The 19,305-nt window shown below is 46.2% G+C and overlaps 1 protein-coding gene across 1 annotated transcript in view; it reads right to left on the bottom strand.

Annotated features, from left to right (window-relative positions):
• The window catches only part of APC2 (APC regulator of WNT signaling pathway 2), a 122,408-nt gene extending 103,996 nt beyond the window's left edge, over nucleotides 1-18,412 (bottom strand). The window contains exons 1-2 of the mRNA XM_069739755.1: nucleotides 18,297-18,412; nucleotides 17,427-17,496 (exon numbers count right to left, since the gene is read on the bottom strand). Coding sequence (XP_069595856.1) covers nucleotides 17,427-17,432 — 6 coding nt within the window. The 5' untranslated portion in view covers nucleotides 17,433-17,496; nucleotides 18,297-18,412. The remainder of the gene's footprint in view (nucleotides 1-17,426; nucleotides 17,497-18,296) is intronic.
• Nucleotides 18,413-19,305: the final 893 nt, after the last annotated feature.

Here is a 19,305-nt window from a genome sequence, read left to right as displayed (position 1 = left end):
AAATCCGAAGAGAATGGAAGCAGACAACCAAAATCATAATCACAATAATCCTTATTAAGCATATATAAAGAACAATTAAAATAAGGATAACATTTTGCAAAATAAGGGAGTGTGAGACAAAGGAGCGCACTCACCCAGAGACCAACACAATAATGGAGCATTTAGATATACAGCACACCTCTCGAACAGTAATATAAACAAAGTGCACCAGAATGCTATATCTACTAATACCAACTGCCACTGTTTGGCATTATTATATACTAGATGGTAGCCAGATTCGAACGCATCGGGTATTCCAGAATATGTATGTAGTTTATTTATGAAGACGCACGCAGTGTATAACACAGGCCACGTAGTGTATAACACAGGCCACGTAGTGTATAACACAGGCCACGTAGTGTATAACACAGGCCACGTAGTGTATAATACAGCCTACGTAGTGTATAGCACAGCCCACGTAGTATACAGCACAGCTACGTAGTATATTGCACAGCCACGTAGTATATTGCACAGCCCACGTAGTATATTGCACAGCCCACGTAGTATATTGCACAGGCCACGTAGTATATTGAACAGCCCACGCAGTATATTGCACAGCCTATTGCACAGCCCATGTAGTATATTGCACAGCCCACGTAGTATATTGCCCAGCCCACGTAGTATATTGCACAGCCCACGTAGTATATTGCACAGCCCACGTAGTATATTGCACAGCCCATGTAGTATATTTCCCAGCCACGTAGTATATTGCCCAGCCATTTAGTATATAACACAGCCCACGTAGTATATAGCACAGCCCACGTAGTATATTGCACAGCCCACTTAGTATATTGCACAGCCCACGTAGTATATTACACAGCCCACACAGTATATAGCAATGTGGGCATCGTATCCCTGTTAAAAAAAAAAAATAGTTATATACTCACCTTCCGTTGGCCCCCGGATCATGACGAAGCGGTTACCGACGCTCCTCGCGCACTCCGGTCTCAAGAGTGCATTGCGGTCTCGCGAGACCGCAACGTCATCATCTCGCGAGATCGCAATGCATGGAGCGGTCAACGGAACGTTGCGAGGAGCGGGAAAGGCCTGTTCTGGATCCGAGGGGCCGACGGACGGTGAGTATATAACGATTTTTTTTATTATTATTATTTTTAACATTAGATATTTTTACTATTGATGCTGCATAGGCAGCATCAATAGTAAAAAGTTGGTCACACAGGGTTAATAGCAGCATTGACGGAGTGCATTACACCGCGGCATAGCGCGGTCCGTTAGCGCTGCCATTAACCCTGTGTGAGCGCTGATTGGAGGGGATTATGGAGCGGGCACTGACTGCGGGGGAGGAACGAGCAGCCATTTTGCCGGCCGGACTGTGCCCGTCGCTGATTGGTCGTGGCTGTTTTGCCGCGAACATTCAGCGACTTGGATTTCCATGACAGACAGAGGCCGCGACCAATGAATATCCGTGACAGACAGACAGAAAGACAGACAGACGGAAGTGACCCTTAGACAATTATATAGTAGATAAAATTCAGGTGCAATTTATGATTAGTTTACATTACTGTTGTGGAGGCGGTGTACTGTATATCTACATGCTCCATTATTGTGTTGGTCTCTGGGTGAGTACGCTACTTAGTCTCACACTCCCGTATTTTACATAATTTTATCCTGATTTTAATTGTATTACATCTAACGTAATACAAATAAACATTTTAATTACATTACTATATACACCATACTATGACAGCAATACATGGTTCAACTCTTGGTCAATTAGACAGTTTGTGGCACATGGGCCATTCACGTTGTCCAAAATAAGTAACAGGCATGCACTTCTTATAAATTTGGGACATCTTACTCCAGAGCTATTTTTATTATGACCAATCGAAACCAAACATTTCTGTACATATCCAGAGCAACACGTCCTATTTTACTTTTTATGGTGTCTAACAAAATAGCTAAAACATTGTTTCTTATTAGTATGATTTATGATTTAGTATTTGAGATGTTAACATAGAATTTCAATTTAACAGCAATGGGTCTGATCAGTATGACAATTGCCTACCCAGTCAATGGGAGCTTATGACTAGAGATGAGCGAATTTGTCGACTTCCTCCTTGTTCGGCAAGCTGCCTCGGGAACTCAGCTTCCTGGATGGCACCGGCTGATCAGCTATTCCGAGCCGCAGCTGCATGTGTCGCGGCTGTGTGACAGTCACAAAACTTGCATAGAGAGCCTGTTTGTTGGGCGACACATGCAGCTGCGGAGCCGAACAGCTGATCAGTTGGTGCCATCCAGGAAGCCGAGTTCCCTCTGCACTTTATTTGGTAAGAGCTATAGCTTGCCGAATAAGAGGGAGCCGAATAAATTCGCTCAGCTCTACTTATGACCAATTTGACATTGGCATAGTAAGTACAACCGCATGATTAACATGATGACCAACCATGTGACCAAAACAAATTAATTTCTCAAAATGATGCACATTAACACTATAAAATAATGAAATAAATGAATTAATCTCTGATCAACCAAATTCTACTGACAAAGAATGTCAATTCAGAAGACAATAACTGACTAAAATTGAAATTTTTGTAAAACATGGGAAATGTTATCCATTACCCTGTCCAAAATATTTTCACAGATGTAGACTTTTCCCTGTACCACTGCTTGAAGAAAATGTCTTCTAAAAACTGGCAGTAGGTTCGGGAGTTGAATTTAAGTGCATATTCAACCAGATAAGGTCCAATTAGCTCATCTTTAATAATACGAGCCCATGGCAAGTAGCCCACTTCTTCTTCATTGCTGGTGTTAGAGTCGGCATGGAGGTGTCTATGCCCATTACTGATCCAGCCACAGGCCCATCTATCTGGTCTGTCAAGAGCCACATTCATCTAGTCTATATCTTCAGGCCAAACCTTCACCATTATACAGATACGCATCACCTGATTTGCTTCAAACCAATAAGCATTCAAGTTAATACAGCTTGGGGTTGGAAAATCTGCATAAAAATGATGATATGGCCAAAATACTCACTAACTTAATGATTCTGAACACAGTGTATGTTTTAATATTTGTTCTATTACACTTTGTATGTTTTGTGACTTTCTCTCTTATGTGACATTGCTGTGAAGGTTATTTTTGTATTACGATTCTATTGCTTTTAATCATGTGCAATGACATTGTAATAGTATGCAGGTACTGAGTATGTCACCACGGAATAGACAGACCAACATTTAAGGGGTTTAATAACAGGAATCAGGTTCTCCTCGCAGGGAGGAAGCAATGGAATATAACTAGCAACAAAACAGTGCAAAAATATGGGAGTCAAACATTGTAACATAAGTAAGCAGGATTTCTTGAGAAAAGAACACTTATCAGTCTGATGAGGACTTGCTTGTCGGGTCGTCTTCTCCAACGTAGGCGCCGAGAAACAGCTGCACTTGTCGTCCCTCTGTTGTCCTTGGGCTGAGTAGTCCCTAGGAGCCCGCTGCCTGGGGTTTCGGGAGTTAATGTGATATGCACAGGCTCTGAGTCTTTAGCTTTTACAGCACAGTTTATTCCAGGAAAATGATGGTCAGTCTATTATTAAGTCTCTCACCAGGAATCAGGGGCTCTGCACTGATACCGTGAGTACCAGGCGTCACAGTCTCTGAACTGATACCGTGAGTACCAGGGGGTCGCAGTCTCTACACGGGCCAATGTCTCTACACGGGTCTCAAAGCGCCCCTCTCCAGGCACAGCAGAGTCCGCATTCATGTAGTCACAAGATGCAGTCTTTCTGGGCAATCTCCCTGTATTTGTCCTCTGACCGGGAGCTCTCTCTCTCTCCTGGAGTGCAGCTGCACCCTGCTCTGACCGCTGCTCACGCTCCTCTGTTCCTTGCGCGCGTGCCTTTCCCGCTCTCTGCCCAGCTTCCTTCCTATCCCAGTCTCTAAGTCTGCCCCCTGGGGAACCTGTAGCACAGCTCAATGGTTCCAGGCATAGAGCCGAGAAGGTAACCGCCCCCGGACTCTTCTTGTGCTTCACCTCCTTACATTCCCCCCCTCTTTCTGCTCGCCATTCCACGGGCGAGATTTTCTGGAGCTCCTGTTGGCAATCTTCCAGTCCTTGTACAATCTGCTAGCAAATGAACTCATCCTGATTGTAGCGAACAGGGGGTACACCAGCCGTTGAATGTTCAGAGCATCTCAAATCAGCAGGGGCGGTGGTGTCAACTGCTGTGGGAGGAGTCGAGGTTTCCTCCGATACGTTGGTAGTTATATTCCATTGCTTCCTCCCTGCAAGGAGAACCTGATTCCTGTTATTAAACCCCTCAACTGTTGGTCTGTCTGTTCCGTGGTGACATACTCAGTACCTAAATACTTTTACATTTGGCGTAGTCGGCAGGATGTCACACGGTAGCGCGGACAGGGCAGACCAAGCAGCTGGGGAAGTTCCCAGTTCTAGCATTTCCCTGGGAGCCATGTTGAATAATTTGCCAAGGTTCACTGGGAACAATGTAATGCTGTGGAGTTGGATGGAGCGTACCCGGGGAATGATGCGGATGAATCCCATGACGCCCGGACTGGAGGCAGAAATTGCATTGATGGCCCTGGAGGGGGAGGCGTGGATTCTGTCATGCATAGGTCCCCCCGGGAGAGACATACCCTGGACAAAGTGCTGCACATACTTGAGGAGACGCATGGGGACCCCACCGATGTAGGGGAACTTCGCCTTCGCATGCGAATGTTTCACCGGGTACAACGGGAGGGGGAGACTGTGACCCAATTCATGAACGCCCTACAAGAGCTTCACACTGCTAACAGACAAAAGGATGGTGTAGGGGTTGGGTCAGTTGATGTGGTGCTCAGAGATCAGCTGGTGACGGGACTGTGTGACGCAATGATGAAACAGGCACTGCGAGAGCGCATGCGAGTAAAGCCAGACATGACTTTCTCTGAGGTTGGCAGTGAGGGGAGGTATGCACCACCACAGACAATATCCCCCAGTGGGTGGAGGACCTGAGAATGGAGATCAGATAGGTCCATGAAGAAATGGCGGCCTCCAGAAGAACTCTGGCAGAAGGGCACGGCCCTCTGGTGTGTGACAGAGAAGCTGCCCCCTGAAGGGAGGGTGAAACTACCAGGAGGAGAGGCCCTCTTACATGCTACACTTGTGGAGAATCCGACCACATTGCTCGATCGTGTCCCTGGCAGAGCTGACCATACCCATGCCCGCCTTTAAACTAGGTGGCTCTGAGCTCGAGGGGCACCGCTCGGAGCGTGAAGAACAGAGGAGTAGTAAAAGTCCCCACAGCCTTGTTTCCACGTTCCCTCTGGTCTGGGCAGAAATCAATGGAAGAGCAGTGCGGTGCTTGATAGACACCGGCTCACAGGTGACCACCATGCCTGAGAGATATTTCCGCCGTCACTTCACAGAGGCGCTACGGCCCAAATGGGGCCCTGTGATTAAACTTATGGCGGCCAATCACTTGCCCATCCCGGTCGCAATGGTGGTATGGATGAACATAGAGGTCTGTGGAAAAGACATCGGGAGAAGAGGAGTGGTACTGGTGAATGGAGAGGTAGCTAAAGACCATACCGTGACCCTGGGCATGAATGTGTTAAAATATGTTAGAAGACCTCGGAAGCCTGGTTTTCAATGAGTCTCCAGAACAGTTCCTGCCACAATGGAGCGACCAAACCCCCCCAGAGAAGGGTCTTTCAACAACTTATACAGACCGCCCTGGTCCGGGAAGCATAGAGCGACAGACAGGAACTCGGCAAAGCCGCCTCAGTCAATCAAGTGTTGCCCCCTGGGCAGATGGTGCTTCCCCTGCCTATACGAGCCGGCATCCCGCTGGAAGGGGTCGAAGTCCAAATTGGGCCCAGCAGAGCCGACCAGCTGCCGTCAGGAATATTGGTCGTGCGGTCCCTGGCTACCATGCGGGTTGGAACTGTCCTTGTGCGCTGCATAAATTTGGGGGAGACAGATACAACTTTGTCCCCTAGAAGCAAAGTCGCCCAAGTCCTGGGCCTCCCAGACAAGTTGGTCCCAACTGAGGCGGTACAGCTGTCCGCAAGGCAAGAAGATCCGTGGCTGGAGACCGTCAAAGCGGAGGCAGCTCCGGACCCCAGATTACTGCAAGAAGGGCGCCAGATACTGGAACGCATGAGGGCGGAGCTCTCAGAACTTACTCCGCAGCAGGTACCTCAGGTGGAAGCCGTATTGGGGAAATTTCAGGAGGCGTTCGCCAAAGATGAAGATGACTTTGGACGTACCACGGCCATCACCCACGAGATACCCACCGGGGATGCGGCACCAATCCGGGAACGGTACCACCAAATACCCCCACAGATGTACCAGGAGGTGAAGGGAATGCTGTCACACATGCTGAAGAAGGGAGTTATATGCGAGAGTCAGAGCCTGTGGGCTGCCCTTATAGTCTTGGTGAGAAAGAAAGATGGGTCCTTGCCGTTCTGCGTGGACTATCGCCGGCTCAACGCTTGCACAGTGCGGGACTCGTACCCACTGCCCAGGATAGAGGAGTCCCTGATGGCACTAGGGAATGCCAGATATTTCTCCAAGTTAGACTTGGCCAGCAGCTACTGGCAGGTGCCCATGTCTGAGCAAGACCGAGCCAAGACGGCTTTCATCCTTCCGATGGGACTGTATGAGTTCGACCGGATGCCCTTCGGCCTAGCAAACGCCCCAGGAACATTTCAGCAACTCATGGAGAGATGTCTTGGAGACCTGAACTTTGAAGCCACTTTGATTTACTTGGATGATATCATCGTCTTTGCCCCCACCTTTGAGTAGCATCTGCAGAGACTAGAGCAAGTTCTGAGTCGGCTACAGAAGTATCAAAATAAGGAAAACTCCGGCACACTATAAGTCCAAAAAGAATTCATATGTTTTATTTATCAACAGCACAAAATAGGATTTCCAAAAAAAGATCATTCTGTACACTTTGTTAGGACATATATAATTTCTTTTTCTCAACGTTTCGGCTAAAGAGCCTTTCTCAAGAGATGTCCTTCTGAAACATCTATATATATAATTGCCTAAGGGTTTTTCCATCTGTCTGTCTGTCCGTCTGTCTGTCCTGGAAATCCCGCGTCCCTGATTGGTCGAGGCCGCCAGGCCTCGACCAATCAGCGACGGGCACAGCAACAATGATATCATAAAGGACGTAGATATCCCGCGTCTGATTGGTCGAGGCCGCCAGGCCTCGACCAATCAGCAACGGGCACAGTATCGACGTAGATGTCATAATGGTTGCCATGGCGATGATGATGTCATAAAGGTTGCCTCGACCAATCAGCGATGGGCACAGCGACGATGATGTCATAAAGGATGTAGAAATCCCACGTTTCTGATTCAGCGACGGGCACAGTATCGACGTAGATGTCATAATGGTTGCCATGGCGACGATGTCATAAAGGTTGCCTCGACCAATCAGCGACGGGCACAGTCTGCCGCGAATTCTGGAATCATCATTGTCCATATACTATGGGGACATGCATATTCTAGAATACCCGATGCGTTAGAATCGGGCCACAATCTAGTCTATATATATAATTGTCTAAGGGTTTTTCCGTCTGTCTGTCTGTCTGTCTGTCTGTCCTGGAAATCCCGGCTCTCTGATTGGTCGAGGCCGCCAGGCCTCGACCAATCAGCAACTGGCACAGCGACGATGATGTCATAAAGGACGTAGAAATCCCGCATCTGATTGGTCGAGGCCGCCAGGCCTCGACCAATCAGAAATGGGCACAGCGACGATGATGTCATAATGGTTGCCATGGCGACGATGATGTCATAAAGGTTGCCTCGACCAATCAGCGACGGGCACAGTCTGCCGCGAATTCTGGAATCATCATTGTCCATATACTACGGGGACATGCATATTCTAGAATACCCGATGCGTTAGAATCGGGCCAAAGTCTAGTATATATATAAGAATCAATCAATACAGAAACAAAAACATAACAAGAAAACAAGGAAATAGAGAGAGCATTACACCATGTCCTCCCTATGAGGTATAAAAAAATAATATGATATGTGTAAAATGATATATATATAAAAAAATAAATAAAAAATGTCATCTGACAGATTAGGGATTCAGAAGAGGCTGGTAACCCCGAACTGTGTCACAGTTCACCGGCAATCTGTACTGGATGCGATATTCATTTGTGACGTCTCGACTAGGTAATTATTCCTGGGCACTCTCTGGCGCTTGTCTGCGGATTAGACATCAGTGCTTGACACATACCATCTCTCTGCCTATTTTCCACAGTGGGTTTCCCTGCCTAGTTCTGCGTACCAGCAAGTATGGTCTTTACTTTATACTCACGTATGGTGGTGTCTGATTGTTATCTTGGGGTATTTTGATATTTTGGGGTGTATTTTACATAGAGCGCCTATTTATCTGTATTTTTGTACGGCGCATACATGGTGCACATATGGATTTTTTCTATAGAATGGGATTTAATCTGGTCTTCCTTCCCTTTTTTTGGACCTGATTTTCCATTTCTGCATTTTTGCTGGCTTTTTCTGGGAGTCCCGTTATATCCATAGATGAATTGTTTCTTTGTTCGGAGTTACCAGCCTCTTCTGAATCCCTAATCTGTCAGATGACATTTTTTATTTATTTTTTTATATATATATATCATTTTACACATATCATATTTTTTTATACCTCATAGGGAGGACATGGTGTAATGCTCTCTCTATTTCCTTGTTTTCTTGTTATGTTTTAGTTTCTGTATTGATTGATTCTTATATATATATATATATGTTTCAGAAGGACATCTCTTGAGAAAGGCTCTTTAGCCGAAACGTTGAGAAAAAGAAATTATATATGTCCTAACAAAGTGTACAGAATGATCTTTTTTTGGAAATCCTATTTTGTGCTGTTGATAAATAAAACATATGAATTTTTTTGGACTTATAGTGTGCCGGAGTTTTCCTTATTTTGATTACTGTTTTCTCCTGAGCACCTCCTACTAAATTAGTGAGCACCTTACTCATCGTGATATGGCTACAGAAGTATGGCTTGAAAGTGAAACCCCAGAAATGTCACCTCTCCCGTACCGAGATTGAATATTTGGGACACGTTGTCTCCGCTGAAGGGGTGAGGCCTTCCCAGGAGAAGATCGCTGCGGTACAAGAGTGGCCAACTCCAAAAACTGTGAAAGATGTGCATGCGTTCCTGGGACTCACTGGATACTTCAGATGCTTCGTAAAAGACTTTTCCCGCCTTGCTATTCCACTCAAGGAGTTGTTGAGGGGAGTGCCCTCTTGCGCCAAAAACAGGAACATACAGTGGGGGAAGCGTCAGGAGGAGGCATTCTTGGCTTTGAATAAAGGTTCCTTCACACTGAACAACTTTACAACGATAACGATAGCGATCCGTGACGTTGCAGCGTCCTGGATAGCGATATCGTTGTGTTTGACACTCAGCAGCGATCAGGATCCTGCTGTGATATCGCTGGTCGGAGCTAGAAGGCCAGAACTTTATTTCGTCGCTGGATCACCCGCTGACATTGCTGAATTGGCGTGTGTGACGCCGATCCAGCGATGTCTTCACTGGTAACCAGGGTAAACATCGGTTACTAAGCGCAGGGCCGCGCTTAGTAACCCGATATTTCCCCTGGTTACCTAATAAAAAACAAACACTACATACTTACATTCCGGTGTCTGTCGCGTCCCTCGCAGTCAGCTTTCCGCACTGACTGTGAGCGCCGGCCGTAAAGCACAGCGGTGACATCACCACTGTGCTCTGCTTTATGGCCGGCCCTCACAGTCAGTGCGGGAAACTGACGGCGAGGGACGTGACAGACACCGGAATGTAAGTATGTAGTGTTTGTTTTTTTTAGGTAACCAGGGTAAATGTCGGGTTACTAAGCGCGGCCCTGCGCTTAGTAACCCGATGTTTACCCTGGTTACCCGGGGACCTCGGCATCATTGGTCGCTGGAGAGCTGTCTGTGTGACAGCTCTCCAGCGACCACACAGCGACGCTGCAGCGATCGGCATCATTGTCTATATCGCTGCAGCATCGCTTAATGTGACGGTACCCTATGGCTTTGATGGAGGCCCCCGTGCTGGCCTACACTGCCTTCACACAACCGTTCATCTTGCACACTGATGGGAGCCTGCAGGACCTCGGGGCTGTACTATCGCAGATGCAGGACGGGAAAGAGCGCGTCATCGCATACGCCAGCTGGTCTTTACATGACTCGGAAAAGAATCCAGAAAACTACAGTTTGTTTAAGCTGGAGTTGTTGGCGCTGGTGTGGGCAATGACTGAGAAGTTCGCGGAATATCTGGCTGGCTCAGAAGTTCATGTACGCACCGATAACAATCCGTTGGCCCATCTCGAGAATGCCAAGTTAGGGGTCCTGGAACAACATTGGGTAGCCCGAATGGCCAAGTTCCGATGCAGAATTTCGTATAAAAGAGGAGCTGAGATTGTTCATGCGGATGCCCTCTCCCGAGTAAACTATCGCAAACCAGCACCCAGCCAGGATGAAGAACTGGAAGATGTGGAGGTTCCAGGTTTTGGAGAGACTGCCAGGACGGTGGCAGCGATGCGGGAAATTGAATAGGAAGAGGCCTGTGTGAATTTGCTTGAGCAGCCCTGTGATGATAGGGTCCGAGTGCAGCAGGAGGATCCGGAGCTAGCTCAGTTGAGAAGTTTGGTCGTGTCTGAACAAATGCCCAATCGGCACGAGAGGAGGTCCATGTCACCTGAAGTACTGAAGATGCTACGCCAGTGGGAGAGGCTCCAGTTGCGGGATGGTATCCTGTACCGGAAGGTATTCCTGCAAACAGAACTCAGTCTTGTATGGCAGACGGTAATTCCCTCGTCCTTGATAGATCAGGTGGCTAAGGAAGCACATGAGAAAGGAGCACACTGTGGGCCAGAAAAAACTTTCCAGTGGTTACAGCACCTATTTTATCATCCCAACTTAAGGAACATTGTGGAGAAAGTATGTCAACAATGCAGAAGTTGTGAGCTGGTCAAACCACCAGAACAACGAGCCCCCACAGAGAACGTGAGGTCTTCTGGCCCCATGGACCTACTGGCAATAGATTACTTGACAATTGGACCAGCACACCAAGGCTGAGCATTGTTTTGTGATGATAGACCACTTTACTAAATTTGCCGTAGTGACGCCCATGCGGGACCAGACTGCTGAGTCTGCTGCTCACGCAATTTGCAAACACTTCATACAGGTGTACGGGTGTCCCAAGCGCATCCATTCTGATCAAGGGGCCTGCTTCCTCGGAAGAGTGATGGAGGAGCTGCACAAGCTGTACAAAATGGATAAGTCCCGGACCACCCCTTATCATCCACAGGAGAATGGGGCTTGTGAAAGATTTAACCGCACTCTGATTCAAATGCTGAGGACCCTGGAAGAGGATCAGAAGGCGAAGTGGACTGAGTCCATCCCTGAATTGGTGTGGGCGTATAACAATCGGAAACACAGCACCATCGGATTCACCCCCTACTCTTTGTTCTTTGCCCGACCTGGGAAGGGGCTGGCAGAGCTGGAGCTGGAAACCGAGGAGGACTACCCACGGACGGGGGTGTACTCCTGGGCTCAAGAACATCGTCTTCGGCTGTAGACAATTCAACATCTAGTGCAGAACCGGCTGCAAGAATTGGAACATCCCCACGTAGCTCCTCAAAAGGGGACAGCCCTGCGGCCTGGAGACCGAGTCTTAGTGAGGGAAAAGCGCCCACACAACAAACCAGAGTACCGGTGGGAGAAAAGGCCGTACCGAGTGAAGCGGCGGCTCGGCAACGGGGGTCCCGTTTATGAGGTCCAGCCCGAAATGGAAGAGGGGACTCCCACCCGCACACTGCACAGGAATATGTTGCGTCCCTGTTTGTCTCGAGATCCTGAATCAGTCCAATTGGCTCCAGCGCCCCCACCGACTACGCCAAATGTAATAGTATGCAGGTACTGAATATGTCACCACGGAACAGACAGACCAACATTTGACTGGTTTAATAACAGGAATCAGGTTCTCCTCGCAGGGAGGAAGCAATGGAATATAACTAGCAACAAAACAGTGCAAAAATATGAGAGTCAAACAGTGTAACATAAGTAAGCAGGATTTCTTGAGAAAAGAACACTTATCAGTCTGATGAGGACTTGCTTGTAGGGTCGTCTTCTCCAACGTAGGCACCGAGAAACAGCGGCACTTGTCGTCCCTCTGTTGTCCGTGGGCTGAGTAGTCTCTAGGAGCCCGCTGCCTGGGGTTTCGGGAGTTAATGTGATATGCACAGGCTCTGAGTCTTTAGCTTTTACAGCACAGTCTATCCCAGGAAAATGATGGTTAGTCTATTATTAAGTCTCTCACCAGGTATCAGGGGCTCTGCACTGATACCGTGGGTACCAGGGGTCAGAGTCTCTGAACTGATACCGTGGGTATCAGGGGGTCGCAGTCTCTACACGGGCCAATGTCTCTACACGGGTCTCAAAGCGCCCCTCTCCAGTCACAGCAGAGTCCGCTTTTATGTACTCACAAGATGCAGTCTTCCTGGGCAATCTCCCTGTATTTGTCCTCTGACCGGGAGCTGTCGCAGCTGCTCCCTGCTCTGACCGCTGCTCACACTGCTTGTTAATTGCGCGCGTGCCTTTCCTGCTCCCTGCCCAGCTTCCTTCCTGTCCCAGTCTCTAAGTCTGCCCCCTGGGGAACCTGTAGCACAGCTCAATGGTTAGAGGCATAGAGCCGAGAAGGTAACCGCCCCCGGACTCTTCTTGTGCTTCACCTCCTTACAACATTACTGTATTTAACTTAGCCATTAACTGTGACAACACTAAATATTTTCCCTTTTCATTCTTTGTCATTCATATGCTTGTTCTGTCACATAATTGTGTACAAACATAATGCTTGTACCATGTTTAGGATTTCTATGCTCTGATATTAACCATTTGGGAACAGGGACAATTTTAGACAAAGTGGGGCCCTGGCAGTGGGTCCCCAAATGCTAACATATTGCACCATCACACAGAAACATTTTATTTGTATTTACATGCCCTGAATTCATGCCGTTAAACAAGTGTGATCAATAATATTTAAGTAATTTGACACTTGTTTTCCAACCTCTTTACATCAGCTGAGGAAGAATGATGGTCACAGAAGGATCACTAGTAGATCAATCTGTCCCCATACAGTATCATGTTATCAGCTTATCTGTGGTGTTCACTGGGCAATGTGCTGCTGAGAACGATTTTTGTTCCGGCATAACCATTCCAATCACTTGATGAGTAGGCATCATTTTGCTTGTTTAGTATAATGCACCCAATAGTCCTCCACATAGTATAATGCTCCCAATAATCCCCCATATAGTATAATGCACACCCCATAGTTCTTCATATAGGATAATGTGCCCCATAGTCCTCTATATAGTATAATGTGCCCCATAGTCTTAAACATAGTATAATGTGCCACATAGTCCTTTATATAGTATAATGCACTCCCCATAGTTCTACATATATTATAATAGACTCCCTATGGTCCTCCATACAGTAAAATGCACCCCATAGGCCTTCATATAGTACAATGCACTCTCTATAGAATAATGCACTCCATAGTCCTTCATATAGTATGCTGCACTCCCCGTAGTCATCCATACAGTATAATACACTCCCCATAATCCACCATACAGTATAATGCACTCTATAGTCCTCGAAAGTATAGTCCTCGAGAGTATAATGCAGCATACATATAGTACACATAGTGTAATGCACACCTCATAGTCCTTGATAGAGTATAATGCAGCCCCCAATATAGTACATATAGTATAATGCAGCCCACCTATAGTATAATGCCACACCATATAGTATAATACAGCCTCATATAGTATAATGCAGCCCCATATAGAATAATGCAGCCCTCATATAGTACATATTACATATAGCACATCGGAATAATGTGTGCGTTAAAACAAATGTACTTTATTACTCTTAAATATAAAATACAATTAATTAATGAAAAAGGTGCACGTGCAAAGACAGTCAAAATCATGTTGGTACTGTACACTTGGTTACAGCAAATGCCTTGAAGCATAGAGGATTGCTGACCCTATAATTATCGTATTCGGGTACTTCTGCTTTCGTCCAACCTAACTGTAATAGGCTTGAATCCCGAAACCAGATCCCTTTTAGGAGACAGAATTAAGTGTACAGTCCACACAGGCTAATGAATTAGGTCAATAGTCATATTAAGCCTTTTGCAGTTGATACCTGTCCCTACCACAAACCTTGGGATGAAAAAGAAAGTTAACAGCCACCCACCCTCAGATCCAAATGCTAAACATGCACATTTCCAAGCTGCTTGCTGTGGAAATGTTGCAATTTAGGCTGACAGACAGAGGATTTTCAGCGGCTCATGGTGGCAGCCATCCCTCATTACTCCGTCCCCAGCCACTACTTTTTTTCTCGGTGTGGTGTACCCGCCTTTTACTAGCACGTGTTCAGGAATGTCCGTGCGCTTACCAATGCACTTACTGGCTTTGTCCACCCGATGCTGAGGATGCTGGCCCTACTTCAATCAGGGTTTCCTCTACCTCCTACACCAGTTCCTGCACTCCCTCCTGCTCTTCCTCATCCTCCATCTCCGAAGTGCTATCTCAGAGCATGTCGCCCACATCAGCTGGAAGCTCTGCAGCACTGCCTCAGTGAAGCGGCAACAGGCTCTGCTAAAGCTAATTTGTCTAGTTAACAAAGCACACACTGCGGCAGAGTTACATAATAACAGACCAGACATATCTGTGGTTTTTGCCATTGCACCTAGTATGGTGCGATAATGGGCGCAATCTGGTGGTTGCTGTGAAGCTTAGCAAACTCACACATGTACCATGCTTGACACTTGTACTCAACTTGGTAGTTCAGCGGTGTCTTAAAATCTACCCAGATTTGCCAAAGCTTCTGGTCAAGGTATGCCGCATCAGCTCTCATTTCCTAAAGTCGGTGACAGCTGCTGCCACTCTGGCCATGCTGCAGCAGCGCATGCAAGTGCCAGCTCACCGACTGTTGTGCGATGTGACCACGTGCTGGAACTCCACACTGCACATGTCGGGCTTTGTGAACAGCAGAGGCCAATTGTTGAGTACCAACTCCAACACGCCAGTTGGTATTCTAGTAAACCTCCACAAATAACAACTGAAGAGTGGGCAATGATGTCTGACATTTTGTGTGGTTCTCCAAGACTTTGATGATGAGCGGCGATGATACCATAGTCTGCACAACGATCTTGCTTATATGCCTACTTAAACAGACGCTGCTTACAATTAAACATGAAGCTATGCACACTGACCTGGTGGAAATGGAGGAAGACATAAGACAAAGAGATTCTACCCAGCTCAGCCTCATCTCATCTGCTTATCGCGGAAAAGGGTAAAAATGAGGAGGTGGAAGCTGAGGAGGAGGAAGAAGAGGAACAGGAGCTGGTGGCTAGCAGAGGCTAGTAGTCACACAACCTTCGTCTGTGTTTCCTACGTGAATGGGCGGAGGATGGGAATGAGGAGGAAGAGAGGGAGGAGGAGATGGAGAATCGTCATCCTCGTGGAGACAGGGAAGCATTGGCTGTATGGAGCTTGGCACATATGGCCGACTTTTAGTATCACTGCCTTTCCCGTGACCCACGCATTACATTCATCATGGTCAAAAAGAGTACTGGTTGTTCACCCTGCTAGACCCACACTACAAGGAAAACTTTGCATCTTTTCTGCCTGAGATCGAGAGGTCTTAGGCCATTGTGGAAATTATAATGAAAAAATTCCCAGTAGAGAATGCTAACGGCAGGGGGCAAGCTTCCTTGCCCAACCAAGGAGGAGAGGTGAGGGAGACACACACCAGGTACAGCAGAGGCAGGGGTACACTGTCAAAGGCTTGGGCCAATTTCATGACACCCTCCCAGCATCGATGCCCTCATGACCGGGTATTTTTGACAAGGAAGGGAAAGTTTTAAAAGATGGTCAAGCAACACCTGGCGGACCAAACCAGTATACCCCTAATTCCTCTGTGACCTTGAGATATTGGGGTCTCAAAGCTGGACACCTGTCATGAGCTGTCTCTCTATGCCTTGGAGATATTTTGCTGCCCTAGGGTCTTGTCTGAGTGGATGTTTAATGCCATAGGGGGGTCATAGCAATGACCAAAGCCTGGATTAGACAAAAGGGGCCTTAACTGTACTTTAAACTGAGACTTTTAGCAAACAATTGATCAATTCTTTGAGCTACCCTGCCACGTCACGGCATTCTCAGATAGGGGCAGTCCTACTCTCCTTTTTTTATATATGCTGTGCCGTTGCGGCCTCCTAAATGTATTAAAAGCAACACTATATTAAATGCAAACGTACCTGAAGCATTTCTGAGACACTCCCATGGAGCCAAAAGGGCAAGCGCAGATAGAGGCTAACCACGTCCGGATAAGACGTCTGGACATTTCAGATCTGACCTCCACACTGCCAGACCAGCAACCATAGATGAAGGGGGAAACAGGCCCAGACACAGATGCATAAATCAAGTAGAGCCTATGGGGGAGGGGAGGGCTGCTGCAAGTGTATACAACAGCCTAGGTCAATCACAATAAAGACAGATAAAATGGCGCACATAACCAAGCGCACACGGCGAAAGTGGTCGTCAGCCACAAACCAATATGAAAAAAAGCCAAGAAGCCAGCGCTGCCTATGGTCAGCATGCAACACATAAAGTGCATGTGCACATATTAATTTCTAACTGTACTTTAAACTGAGACTTTTACCAAACAATTGATCAATTCTGAAATGTCTGGACGTGTTATCCGGACCTGGTCGGCCTTTATCTGCGTGCTGACCATAGGCAGCGCTGGCTTCTTGGCTTTTTTTTTTATTAATTAACACCTATGTACCGTCACTGTGTCTGCTATTCCTGTTGTAGATGAATAATGTTCACTAATATTACAATATATGGACACTTTTGAAAATTTACAGTCAGATGACATTTTCTTGTTATTTTTTTGGTGAGAGATTTTTCCAGCTAATATAGTCAATAATAATAGCAAGTAAAAGCATGTAATGAGAAACTGCAAAACTGTGCTGTACCCAAGGTTACTACAAATAATTAGATATAGGGAATATTAATCAATCGTTTTGTATGCAGAAGTCCGCTATACACAGTGATGTATTAGGCTGGCATAAACAAATCATGCAACACGTCTAAGTGATCTGGAACTGGAAACCCCTATTCAACTATAACAAACCATAACAGATAAATCATCTTGATAAAATGTGTTCACCAGCCTGCAGCAATCCCAGTGAAATCTGACAAGTTATGGATCCACCAGGCAGACATTGAGAGGCTTAGTGTGCTCACGACCATAGTTTGGTCCTAGTTATCTACTGTCTACAATCATGCTGGCATTCTGTTCATGATCTCAGTGCCTCATACCTCCATTGCAGACTCAAGTCAGCTTGTCGCTCAGTGTAAATACCAGAGGAAATCAGCCAAATTCTTCATTCTGGTGACAAAATACAAATTTCATACATGTAAAAACAGATTGTTCACTGATCAGTACAAACATTTATTGCCACAACTCCTTTGGTGTCACTCCAGGACCTGCCCATGGCCCCAATCTTTCGCCTAATAATGGACTTCATACGGGAAAATATAACCTCCCCTAACAAATAGTATGATTACTACTATTCTAGATCTCCAGATTATATGGCGCTCTATTCTATCGGATATTATAGATGTTTCCTGAATATTCTCACCATCATGACTTCTAGACATGGCTACACCTTTGGATCGCTGCCTCTCTAGCCTTCTCCTCAAATGCATGACCACAGTACAGTATGTTTTAGCATCTCGGACCCTCATCACACGCAAACACAGTCACACAATCATTACATGTCCTCTATCTGGCGTGCCGCACTACAGCCCAACATCACGCTCTTGTATTCCTGCATATATTAGAGGCCCATTCCTTACCTCTCGATTTCTTTGTTTAATGGCTAGATAAATCGGTTCGGTGCCATCGTCACTAAGCCCACCTATTCCCATCCAATGCTAATCCCTATTACCGCCCACCACTTTCCCTCAAATATCTATTTATACCTGAACGCACTGACTTCACTAGTCACCAGGCAGAATCTAGCTATTTTCCACCATTATTAATCTTCCGGCAACAGAAAACAAGATGAATACTAAGGATTGCAAATAACAAGAATAAAATGGAAATGGCCCCACATTCCTGACAGAGACCTAATATTTTCATCCACCTCCTAAGACGATAAAAGAATACACCTGCCTCTTACTCACCTGCTACGATGCGGAAATCCAGAGGATGCTGAGAGCCCTTGTATTCTCAACAACCTCCATGATCCTTCCTCCCCATCTCTCCCCCATCCGTCTCACCTCCCCCTCCCTGTCTGCTCAATCCCTCCTCTAGGAGCACATCCTCCTCCTCTCCCAATGCCTGGTGCTCTATACTGTACATTTCATCATCTTTCTCCCAGCATCCTTCCAGCTCGTCCATCACTAATGTTCCTCACCAATTCCGTAACATCAAGCCTACAGCTTTCCTCACTGTAGGGTAATGAGACCCCATTTACCATATGAAACACAACTCTAAACCGTCCCATTCCACAAAACATATCTACATGTGTGCAATACGCACGTTTAACTCTTCCACCCCTAGTCCTATGATTAACAATGTTAGGTGTTTGCTTTTTTCTACTGAAACAAATGCAGCGGCGACACAATTCCAAGCATTTCCTCAGGAGAGCCCCAAGCCTATAACAGCCCCCTGGAGTCCATGCTAATACAAAAGAAATGATTTTATTGTCTTCTGATATATACGAGTTGTTAACCAATTAACAATTAAGGATTAATCTACATCTACATTGGTATTTATTTGATCAGGGTCAAAAAAAGTTTTACATTTTTCATGGAGCCACACTGGACAGTGTAGTAGCGCGACATTCTGTGTGTTGATAAACTGGTAATAAATATGGTAGATATATTTCTTCAGGATTTAATTAGAAATGTAAAATATTTTTATTTCATTTTTATTTACTGTATATAGTTATTTTTTTACATAATTATATAGGTTGAAAAAAGACACACTGTAAGTCCATCAAAATGAACCTTTCTCCATCTATCACTAGATTATTTACGACCTACAATGCCATTTATTATGAGGAAATCATCCAGCCCTTTTTTAAAAGCTGCTATGGTGTCTGCTATTACTACCTCTTGTGGTCAGGCATTCCACAGTCTGACTGCTCTAACTGTAAAGAACCTTTTAGCTACCGGTATCGCCTTTCTT

Source organism: Ranitomeya imitator, chromosome 1 (assembly GCF_032444005.1).
Source record: "Ranitomeya imitator isolate aRanImi1 chromosome 1, aRanImi1.pri, whole genome shotgun sequence".
NCBI lineage: Eukaryota > Metazoa > Chordata > Amphibia > Anura > Dendrobatidae > Ranitomeya > Ranitomeya imitator.
Note: the sequence above shows the minus strand (reverse complement) of the source record. Positions and strands in the feature narration are given on the sequence as shown.